The sequence below is a fragment of the Arachis ipaensis genome, chromosome B1 (genome assembly GCF_059453495.1).
Source record: "Arachis ipaensis isolate K30076 ecotype BB chromosome B1, ASM5945349v1, whole genome shotgun sequence".
Lineage (NCBI taxonomy): Eukaryota > Viridiplantae > Streptophyta > Magnoliopsida > Fabales > Fabaceae > Arachis > Arachis ipaensis.
In genome coordinates this window covers 133,890,754-133,902,689 of record NC_142436.1, presented here as the reverse complement: position 1 = coordinate 133,902,689, position 11,936 = coordinate 133,890,754, and the positions used below count along the sequence as shown (strand labels likewise).

The following is an 11,936-nucleotide window of genomic DNA, read 5'->3' as shown; positions in this document are numbered from 1 at the left end:
ACGCGACACTCTTTTTTTTTTTTTTAAATTTTAAAACTCTACAATCTACTGTTTCGACTTTTACACCGTAAAATTATGTAGCAAGTTACTGAAATTGAAGAGGAAAAGTGATTTTTTTCCTTGTAGAACTTTGTGTTACCCCAAGCTATAGATAATAGATAACAATTTCCGAGTTCTCTACATGTCAATTATGTTCTTTTTCGCTTTCATTTCTAAAAGTAGCAAAGCTGGTGATTACGCTCATACAGTAACATAATATATCTTTATCTGCATCTCTCTTATAGGTGCGGGGAGGAATTTTAGCTGTTAATTTTAATTATATAATATATTAATTAAAATTAAAATACTAATATTTTAAGAATATTTAAAGAGGTTTTATAAATATTTAGGAAAAAAGTGTTTTTTTAAACAGTGTTTGAATTATATAACTAACTTTTAGTTGGCAAAAAGGTAATTTAACATTTATATTCTTTAAATAAAATCTTAAATTTATAATAGAAAAGACTAACCTGAAAATTTTTATTCGAATAATGGACTGGCTTAATTAGTTTAAGTCTTCGAGCAGAAAAAAATAGGTTAGACAAAAAAAAAGTTTTTTTCCTGGTAGAATTTATTTTGAGTAATTAAAATATCCATATGTGATTACAATTCCTACTACTCTATTAATTAATATTTTCATTTTTTAACTTTTCATTAATTGCCTTAAAAATTTTAAGTAGGTGGAAAAAATAAAATATTTATACACTAAAATTAATCATTAAAATTATATATATGTTATTTAATTTATTTTTAATATATATTTTATATTAATAATTAATTTTGATATACACAAAATATGATTAGTAAAAAAATATTTGATTACATATTTTTTAAGAATAATATTAAAGAGTTAGTATAATTTATTATTTTTAGTTAGTAATTAATTAATAATATTTAAAGTATTGATTAAAAGAATAATGTTAGACTAATAGACTAAAAATATTAGATTTATAATTAAAAATACTTGTATAATGTTTTTATTTTTTTATATTTAAAAAACAATAAATGGAGTATATTGAGTAGTACGTGATCAGCTGCTGTCCTTAATTACCGTATAAAAACGGCGACGTGTGGCACTGCATAAACCGTTTACATTGGGGTGGGAACTAACGGCGTTACCCGCCGCAACGACGTTTGTAAACGGAGTTTGCAAGTTGACGGATTAGAAAACCAAAAGCAAAATAAAGGAGATGAAAATGGATGGAGAAAACACAGAGAAGGCGGAACAAAACTATATATAAAAACAACTTTCATCTCAAATTCTCAAATCAACAGACACACAAGAGAGAGAAAGAGAAAGAGAAAGTGAAAGAGGAGGGTCCGACCCGAAGCCTTCTCTTTCGCCGCAGTGCTTGTTTTCAGAGCTAACAAAGGAATCCACGGAGAAAAAGGAAAGAAAGAAAGAAGATATCTCTCTCTCTCTCTCTCTCTTCTGTTTCGACGCTCTAAGATTCTTATTCTTCACTTCAGGTGTGCTATTTTACACCGGATTCCACTTCAGGTGCTATTCCAATTCATCCTTAGCTTTGATTCTTTCACTGTTACACTCCACAGTTTTGTTTATGGCGATTCTTACTTGAAATTAATTTGAATGTATTTTTTTTCCTGTTTCGTCTTGTTAAAGTTGCTGATTTCTTAATTTTGGTGTGTTATAAGCTGAATTGTGGTAGCTTGCAAGTTTAATTTCTTCAGCGACAGTTACTTTTCTCGGAAATTGAATTTATGTGTAGTTCTGATTTCAGATTCGCTAAATTCTCATCACGATTGACGATTTTGGAGCCAAACCGCTTAATTCTTCAAGTTTCTTTTTACGGAAATCAATCATGCGAGTTTCCTTTGATGTAAACAAGCTAAGCCATCTATCGTCTCGTGCAGAATTGTGATTGTTGATTACGAACGGAGAGCTTAGATTAATATAGGAACTTGGAGAAGAAAATTGAGTAGGTGCGATTGTGATCTTAAGCTTGCTTTGGACTTGAATCTAAACCAAGGAGCGAAGAAAACAACGGTTTCTGTTAAATTCGGATCTGAGGATCTTCCATCAGCGAGATAGTGAGATCGAAGCTTGAAGCTCTCAATTCCAGCGCTGTCTTACGAATTCAAGCCTTTTTCACGTGGTAACGGAATTGGATTCTATGTGAATTGAGATTCTGGAAGATTGAAATTCAAAATTCCGTTGAATTACCAGGAAGGAATAAGAGGACGACACGAAAGAGACGGAAAAGAATAGCAATATTTTTCTGGTTTTGATGATGGAACTTCCTCAAGCGCGGTCATTTGGAACCGAAGGTATTTAATATTTATTTCCACATGGAAACTGATCCTTACTATATTTTTTTCGTTAATTTTGTTTTCTGAATTTCCGTTCGATATGTATGACTGTGTGAGATAGTCTGATTTATTTTTCTTTTTTCTTTTTTTCTCTCCCTTGCTGAAAAACGAGCAGGAAGAAAACCTACGCATGACTTTCTGTCACTCTACAGTAATTCAACTTCCCAACAAGATCCACGACCACCTTCTCAAGGTACTCCCGCTTTTTTCATATTTTTTTATTTTTATTTTCTGATAATTATGAAGGGGGAAAAAGATGATATACAGTGAGTGTTTCTCGGTTTTGGTTTAGCCATGTTTTTTTTTTTGACGTGGGATCGTGGTGGCGTAAATATCGTATGAAATTATGCATCACGGTGTGTTTTTGAAAAATAATTGAATTTTTGAAAGCGGTTGTGTATACATCATGGTTGTTCGCGCACGTGACTGCTATTTAATCAGGGATCTGGGCCATGAATCTTATGGCCTATGGCATTTATTAATTTAACAAAATTTCCTATGGTCCTTTTAATTCGTATTTGGAACCCGATCGATGCTTTCACGATCCATTGGAAAAGTGTCAGTCACGATGTAATTAACACCGTCAGATAACGGGGCCCAGTTCGGAATTGGACTTGCAGCTGATTTGACGTTTCACATCAGGCCAAGCCACATAGCATTCCTGTTTCTGTTTTGTTTACCTTTCCTTTTTTCTTTTTTCTCCATTTCATGAATCACGATTCACTAACACATCACCCTCAGCTCCAGGTAGCTTTTTTAACCTTTGAAATTTAAAACGAGAGACTTTGTTACGTTTTTATGTTCGTTCTTTGGGCGCTGTATATTTCTTTCACTTTCGGTTTACTCAAAGAGGAAGGTTCGTCTTTTTGCTGAGATAAATGTGTAGCCTTGATTTTGGAAGAGTCTGGTAGCATGCAATGTATTTGGGACCTCTGGGCTCTGGTTTTGCTTTCTCTCAGTTTTGTCCTGGTGTACATCTCTCTTCCTCTATCATACACTGACGCAAGTAGCTTTTACCTACTTTTAAGTTGCATGCGATAAACTTCGTTATGAATAATGCAGTTTTTTTTTTGGTGTCTCTGAATAATGCAGTTTGGTACTTTGGTTGGCCTTAATTATTTCTCCTTTTAGAATAAGTGATAATTTAACAATATGTTCGGGCTGATACTATATTAAAGAAAAGAAAACGGTTGTAGTAATTTATTTTATTCTATTCTCACGTATATTTAAACTTTTACTACACAGTTTAACAGATCGAGTCGTCCTCTCCAAAAAAAAAAAAAAAAAAACAAAAATAGATCGAGTCGTAGACAGGACTTAAAAAATTATCAAAACTAGCTTTGGATAAGTGAGAAAAGTAGTAAAATAAAAATATCAAAGTCTAATAATCTTTATTATTATTTTATAATTTTATTTATTTTGAAAGATTTTTTTCTGTAATTTTTCATCCGAAGTACAACTAGGTAATAGCTAAAATACAAGTGATCCATATTATTATTATTATTATTATTATTATTACTATTATTATTATTATTGTTATTATTATTTCATTTTCTATCCCTTTTTAATAGTTTCTCGGATAAACTCAACGATAATATGGATTCTTATGTTTTTATTAACTTTCTGTAAACAGGAAAGAACTTTCATTTTCTGCTTTTGCCTTTGAAGTAGTACTAATATTTTTCTTCAGTTAAAAGTACTTTTTAAAACGTAAGAGAAGCCGGCTTATATTAGTTATGGCTATTGTGTTCAGTTATCTGTACTTGGTTCTAGCTCCATTATTGCTTGCCAAAATAACCATAATAGAAGCCCTTAAGAAGAAATGAATACGATATATAAGAGTTTTCATCATAATCTTCTTTAAGCTCTAGTTCTTTGCTATGACATTCGCTTTGTTTAAAATTTATCGTGAATGCGGGAACGAGTTACAGCCTTGTGAAAATTCACGCATAGGAATTACTCTTAACACTTCCTTCAAAATAAACCAACTTTATTATGAGGGTATCTTAAATACTAAATTGTTAAACATGAGTTTATTTATTGGATACTTTTTTACTCTTTTAGACAAGGAAAGTTAAGAAAGCTTACTTTTAACACATTTTAATAGCCCAGTGTCCTAATAAATTGCCTCCTTCATGTGAACAGGAAGCTACCTCAAGACCCATGATTTCTTGCGAGTAGAAACGAAAGCCAATACAAAGGAAGAAGCCTCGGACGAGACATCATCGACGGTTCAAAAGCTACCACCTGCAGCACCACAACCGCCACCTTCTGTTGAGCACCACCAGCACCTCTTGCCTGGAGGGATTGGAACTTACAGTATTAGCCACATTTCTTATTTTAATAATAATAATAATAATAATAATAATAATAATAATAATAATAATAATAATAATAATAATCAAAGGGTTCCAAAGCCAGAGGCACCCCTTTTCACTGTGCGTCAAGCAACTAGCACGGATAGAAACGATGAAAACTCCAACTGCAGTTCTTATACCTCAAGTGGTTTCACTCTATGGGATGAGTCTGCAGTTAAGAAGGGAAAGACAGGGAAGGAGAATAATATTGTGGGCGACAAGCTTATTCCCGGAGGTAAACCATAAAGTTTCCTTCTATTATACGTGTCTTATATTAAATGTTTCCCACCAATTTCCTGAGAATAATTTCCCCCCGGGGGTTGGGGCTCTGTACAATGTAACTGCCATTTACACGTGCATGAAACCTAACCCCGGCCCATATTTTTACGTTAAAACAAGAATCAATTCAACCAACCACCTTTCTTTCTCAATTTTGTTCATTTATAATATGAGGAGTACTAGGGGTCAACAATTTTTGTGATTTGTAGCCATCAAATAATTATCAATGATGTTTTTAATGGTGTAAGATTTCATCTAATGATATAAGAATACTTATTTTTCTTTTACTGGTTACACGGCCAGAATTTAATAAAATTATTTACCTTTGATTTTTTCTTATAATATTATATACCGTAGTTAATGAAGTGCATGTTGTCGTTGTGTACTGTATGTTAACTGAAAAATTTGTATATTATTACTCAGACAAAAATGTTTCTCGCCTATGTGCTTTCGCATTTATTGTTGAAGAAAACAACTAGGCCAAAACTCATATATAATTTAGGTAATAATTTAGTCAAATATATTAAATAATTTTAAGGTTCTCAATTATTTATCACTCATTCAAAAATTATTATGTAATATAAATTTTTCGAAACGTTGACTTCTAATTCAATAATATGATTCCAAAGATACAAAATTAGGTAGAGTAATAATTGTCTTTATTTATATCCATAACTTGAAATGTTCCTAATGAATAATTAATATATTTCTTTTCAATTTTAGTTGTTCATTACTTGAAATTTTGCATACTTACTTTCGGTATAAACTGGGTAAATCAGGTTACATTGTTTCAAGGTTTTTAGAGGAGATACAGTTTTCAAGTGTAATGGTTTGGCTAATAGTACTTGTCTTCATATAGAAACAATCATCACTTTCCACTTTGTGTGTATATATATAGGCATCACCTAGAGCTGATGGATCTATTAATCTTGGTAAAATAGTATACTAAATATCAAGTTCTATATATGAAATAATGGTATTAATGCTTGACCACTTTTCTCTCAGAGACACAGTCTGCCAAGCAAGGGCATTGGACGTCCACGGAGGGAACGCCACAGTCCTTTTCTAACAATCGTCACAACAGCTTCAACTCTCGCTCTTCCTCTCAGTAAGTCATTATGTCTCTGCCTCTTCTCCCATGATTTTGAGTTTCTATTACTAACACTATTTGAAAAAGATTATTGAATAATATATACTTGGCTTTGTAACTTGAGTTGTTAATATTTGTTGTACTGGATTTATGGGTTATGATTCAATAGGACAACGGGACAGAGGAATCAGAGTTTCATAGAAATGATGAAGTCAGCAAAAGATTGTGCCCAAGATGAAGAGCTAGACAATGAAGAAACATACTTTCTTAAGAAAGAGTCCTCGAATCCTGAAAGAGGTATGTATATAACTTGGAATACTTTAGCTGGCCCAGTTATTGTTTGTGTTGAATTTCTCCTATTAGCTAATACAACTAACGTAATACTTTGTAAGTACTCGAAAATAATGTTGATGTGTGCTTTGAATTGAAGAAATAAAGAAAGGAAAAATGTATACAGTACTCGAAAATAATGGTCCGCCGCTGTCTATCTTCAAATTTCTGAACAGTAGTGTTTCTTTCTTCTTCTTGGGACTATAAAAGACTGCTTGGCTGATTTCTTAGAACTCAATTGAGTAATTGACAATTAAAATTAGGTGATGGCTTCCGTTGAATCTCTGTGACGGCAACAATTTTCTGTTTTCAGAATAGATTTTATGATATAGATTTAATTAATATGTGCTCTGAAAACCATTCTTAGTAAAAGTTTTACATTTTATTTTAATAAATACACAATAAACATATTAAAAATTTAAATTATATATTTTTTATTATAAAAAATTTATTAATCAATAACCTTAACATGTGTCCTCCTTAAACCCCTGTTTTAATACAATTATACTTCTTGTTTTTTCCATTATTGTCCCAGGTAATGGGATACGGCTTTGTTTTTGTGTTGTTATGTATGCCATGCATTTTCGTTGTTTCTGATTTTTATATTACTGCTTACAATCATAAGTAAGTAAGAAGGAATGATCAATTGACAATTGCACACAGCTACATTTTATTGTCCACATATATGTCTGCTTTGGTTTGAAATTTTCTGACTAGGGGATTAACGTAAGCTGTTGTTTACAGCAGAACTCAGGGTGAAAGTTGATGGAAAGAGTAGTGATCAAAAGCCAAACACACCAAGGTCAAAACATTCAGCAACAGAACAGCGGAGGAGGAGCAAAATTAATGACAGGCGAGTATTACCTATCTTGCATAAGATGTCTACCTCTATAATAACAATAATAATCTCATGGAACAACTGAATTCAAAATGCAGATTCCAGATGCTACGAGAGTTAATTCCACACAGTGACCAAAAGAGAGACAAAGCATCTTTTTTGCTCGAGGTGCATTCACATTCACATTCTTATGTATGTTATGACAGATTTTTCTTATTTATGTGTTCTATTTATTATTAATGCTTTATTTGAACTATATGTAGGTCATTGAGTATATTCATTTCTTACAAGAGAAGGTGCATAAGTATGAAGGTTCATTCCAAGGATGGAACCACGAGCCAGAAAAACTGATGCCATGGGTAAATAACATACGAACTGCTCTTATATGGTGTGAGGGATTTTAATTTTTGACCATGGTTGTTTGTTTTCCAGTGGATAGAGTCATTAGTATCATATAGGCAGTTTAATGCATATGCTTCTGAATTCAGAAATAACCATAATGATCGTCACATCTTTTATCCAAAAACTGATTTTCAATTCTTCATTCAACATAACGCAGAGGAATAATGACAAGCCAGCAGAGAGTTTTGAAGCTTGTGGCACAAATAGCGGGTCAGGTCCATCACCAACCTTGCTCTTTGCTTCAAAGATCGATGAGAAAAATATCACTCTCTCCCCACCAATTACTGGTAGTTCTCAGAAACTAGAACCTGGCTTGAACACAGCAACTCCCTTCAAGAACATGGATCATCCTCCTGGAATAACAAACAACACTTTCCCAATTCCTATTTCTTCACCGCCAAACTTCTTCCCTCCTAGAAAAAGCATTGGTCTAGGCGAAATGCCTCACGTCACACATAGACTTCCATCTGATGCAGGGAATGGCATATACCAACCTTCAGTGGAGTGTCAGACTGTGACTGCTACTAATGAAAAGTTGAAAGAGAAAGAGCTCGCTATTGAAGGTGGTGCCATTAGCATATCAAGTGTATACTCAAAAGGGTGAGTATTTACATTATTATTTGATTGTGTTCATGGATAGAGATTGGATGACTGTATAAACCTTCAACCACAGCTAAAATTACACTTGACTCTGGCACGGGACCAAATAAATGATTAGCAAGAGTTATATTTTACAACCATAATTTGGACTTATTTCATGTCTGTTATGTGATGAAATTTTACACTGTATAATTTCACTTTGATGTGGTGCTGCATTTTTTTTATATAATATATTAAAGGAAGTATATTGAACATGGGCCAGGTTGTTGGATACACTTACACATGCACTACAGAGTTCGGGAGTGGATTTGTCACAGGCTAGCATCTCAGTGCAAATTGAGCTTCGTAAGCAAGAAAACATTATCAGACCAACTCTGCCAATGTCAATGTGTGGCATTAAGGTAAAGCTCACTCTCCAGTTCCCCTTTCCATTTTCTAATTTGAGTTCCATACTTCCATATTTCTAATTTTAATGATTTTTCTGTCTAGGGCGATGAAGTTCCTTCTAACAATCAAAGGATGATGCGCTCTAGAGTTGCTACCTCTGGGAAATCTGACCAACCAGTAAAGAAGCTAAAGTCTTGCAAAACCTAATTCTGCCCTCATATTATTCATTCTTTCCTTATTATAATAATCTTTATATTAATTATTATTTGGGGTAACTTTTTCTAAAATTAATTTTTGGAAGGGGGATCAAATGATTTATGTCTTACTGCTGGCTTATTATCCAGCAAGGGTGAGATAGACTGTACATGTCGTGTCTTGTTAGTTTGATGGGATCCATAGGCTCCCCCCCCAAAGGAGAAATAATATCGCATTATTTTACTATCTAAAATTATATCAATTTCAGAGGCTTCCATACTAATTGAGAAGCTGCTTTTTTAATCAAGGCTTCGATTCATGTAAAGTTTGTAAACCTTTGGTCCTTTATCTGTTGTGTATTTCTTTAACTTCGATATTTGTGGTCCAGTGGTCTGGTTATGATAAAGAAACTTATTGTACTCTGATCTTTTTACTTTTAGAATATTTCTGTAGTAACGTAGGGTACAAAGCTTTGTAAAATTGTACATGACATTTACAATTGTGTAAAATATAAATAACTTAAGCATAAAATTTGAAGAAAAAAGCCCTTCCTTCTCATGTCTACATCCTACAAGCAGGCAGAACCGCAGAATTTTTCTCCCACCTTCCCCTCCCCCTCTATTTTAAATATTCATAATTAATATTCTATTGATATTCTGTTTTGTGTTTACAGCTTTAACCTTATGTCGTGGGAAGATTGCTAATTAATCTTCAAGCACCAAACATTTTTGTAAACAACTTGTATATTTAAATAAAAATTTAATTTTCTACAATATATGCAATTATGCATCATAAAAAGGTATAACTTGATTAACTTAATGTTAGTGAGCAAACCTTTTCGCGAAAAAAAAAAAAGAAGAATCGCATTGGCTTTGCGGCACTACTTATGATTACTTTAATAATTAGTACTCAAATTACAGGAGGTAACATGTCAGAGAACCATCATCAATTCATCACTAACTACTAAACTTAAGTACTTTCTAAGTAAAAGGAAGATATAGTATATATTAACGTCAACCGTACCATCACCGTCAGATTAAGGTAAACAAGATTGTCACTACTCGATTTAAGAAACGCTTGGAACTGAGCAACATTCAATCGCTTTAAGATCAAGCATTTGAAGTTTGAACAGAAAACCATTAGTATTATGGTGAGTGGTGACACTATTTCCTGATTCCTAAGTGAGGTTTCTTGGATCACTCAAGCTGATTATAGTTGTTGAAATTTTTATTGGGATCTACTTCAGATTCAATTTCCCAAATAGATTATTCTCTCGCGTTCGACTCCATTGTTCTCTGTCCGAAATGCGTTGATTTGACAAAATCCATTAATTGGCACACGTGCTCAAATAATATAGTTCCAAACTCCAAAGTTTTATTGCCTCAATTTTAATTCAATCTTTCTTATTGAATGTGTAAATCCTAATTTGGCAACCACCTACTGGATTCTCAGTTTCGGGTGGTGGTGGTTGTCTGCCCACCTTTTGCCTGTTCAAAAATTAGGAGTTGGAATTATTCTAGTAGATTGTTTGATCTGGTGATCCACTAGTACTACTAAATGAAAATAAATACAATGGACTACAAACAATGAAAATGACTTGAATTTGCTACTTTCAATTGTGCTGCTAACAGGAAGGTAGAGCGCAACAAATGACTCATTTACTTTTTCTCGGTTATTTGGAACATTTGGTTCGAGAGAAACAGACGAATCTTTAATAACAAGGAGGCAACTGCAGAGGTGGTATTTCAGGAATCTTTAAACAGTTATAGAAAATGGAATAGTCTAGATCCTTTTTGTTGTTGATGGCAATGTCGGAGATGACATTAAGGAGATTTTTGTCTTTATTTTCTTATTCTTGTTGAATTGTTGACTTATTTGTCGCTCCACTTTATTGTGTTGAGCTCTCTTATTCAAAAAAAATTTGACTATGTTCAAAATGGGAGAATTGTAGAGAGTTTCCGTAATTACATAAAATATGAGTTTAATTTTGATTCGTTTTAACATTTTTAACTCTTACCATATATCAAACAAAGGATATGATCTTTGTAGTAACATATGAAAATAAGGGAATTAGATATTTTAAAATAGAAATGGAAGGAACATTAGAAAATTATCAAAAATTTATTATTTTTTATCATCAGTTAACTATCAATATTTAAAAGTATGAGATAAGATACGTTGTTAGATTATTAGACTAAAAGCAAGGTTAAGAAAACTGAATCAGTCATCGAACCATTCTAACTATTAATTTAATAATTTATTGGTTCAACCAATTCGATCGTGGTTCAACAAAAAAAATCGTTTTATAATAAAATAATAAAAATATAAATAAACCCCCTAAAACATAAACCAATAGTATCATCTCATTTAAATACAAACTATAAATATGCCTACAGAGAAGATAAAAAATACATGCATACCTCTCCAATTGAAACAATGACATGATTCTTCATCAATTCAAGAGAAACAAGACATCGAAAATCATCAAGATAACAGGCGTCTGATGATTCTTTTCATTTGCGACTTGTTTGCTGGATTTTGAAGAATGACCCTTTCCTCCTACAGTATCATACACAACTAGTTTTTCAATTTGAACATAATTTTTTATCTTCTTCAATAGCATGGACATCTTTTGAACTGAGCAAGAACTAGCTCAACCTTGATTCATAGGTAGAATTAAACAACATGAGCAAATAGTGGCATTGATTGAGTTGAGTAATGAGTAAGATCACTATGATGCAAATATATACAAACCTGCTCTTTAACTTCATCGTTTTTGTGCATTAATATAATACCATATATGATGATATTATTTTAATCAGAAGGCTCTCGAACCTTTATTTTAATGTGTTACTAATTATTATTATTTTATATAGTCTAAGCTTCCCACCTCCTCAATTTCGAAGTACTTAGTCATAATTTGGTCCCTTTCAAGAACTTGCAAAAGATTAAGCCTCTCTCTGAAAATTGATGGATTATTTGGGAAAAAAAATAAATTGAATTAAAGGGGAGATTAGAATAACAAACCATGAAAATCTTACTACAATCAGCAACGAAGGTGAGGAAATCCTTGGCGGCTTGAAGAGTG

General features: G+C 32.6%; 1 protein-coding gene across 4 annotated transcripts; it reads left to right on the top strand.

The window, feature by feature from the left end:
* Window positions 1–1,251: 1,251 nt before the first annotated feature.
* On the top strand, window positions 1,252–9,379 carry BIM1 (basic helix-loop-helix (bHLH) DNA-binding superfamily protein). Of its 4 annotated transcripts, none has more exons than XM_088501779.1 (12): window positions 1,252–1,540; window positions 1,782–2,328; window positions 2,486–2,563; window positions 4,516–4,962; window positions 6,012–6,114; window positions 6,266–6,393; window positions 7,174–7,279; window positions 7,363–7,432; window positions 7,528–7,623; window positions 7,824–8,266; window positions 8,529–8,667; window positions 8,756–9,379. In XM_088501779.1, the coding sequence occupies exons 2-12, from the start codon at window positions 2,289–2,291 to the stop codon at window positions 8,858–8,860; spliced, it is 1,755 nt and encodes a 584-aa protein (XP_088357905.1). In that variant the 5' UTR covers window positions 1,252–1,540; window positions 1,782–2,288; the 3' UTR covers window positions 8,861–9,379. The 4 variants fall into 4 exon arrangements, with proteins under 4 accessions (XP_088357905.1, XP_016193687.2, XP_088357904.1 ...); XM_016338201.3 differs by having other exon boundaries at window positions 1,258–1,540; window positions 7,171–7,279; XM_088501778.1 differs by having other exon boundaries at window positions 1,305–1,540; window positions 1,915–2,328; window positions 7,171–7,279.
* The last annotated feature ends 2,557 nt before the right edge of the window (window positions 9,380–11,936 follow it).

Excerpts from the sequence above, each read along its gene's own strand:
- BIM1 (XM_016338201.3), top strand. The coding sequence starts at position 2,289 with ATGATGGAACTTCCTCAAGCGCGGTCATTTGGAACCGAAG. Across the intron at positions 2,329-2,485 it reads GCGGTCATTTGGAACCGAAG|GAAGAAAACCTACGCATGAC; the intron begins GTATTTAATATT and ends AAAAACGAGCAG. Across the intron at positions 8,668-8,755 it reads TGTCAATGTGTGGCATTAAG|GGCGATGAAGTTCCTTCTAA; the intron begins GTAAAGCTCACT and ends TTTTCTGTCTAG.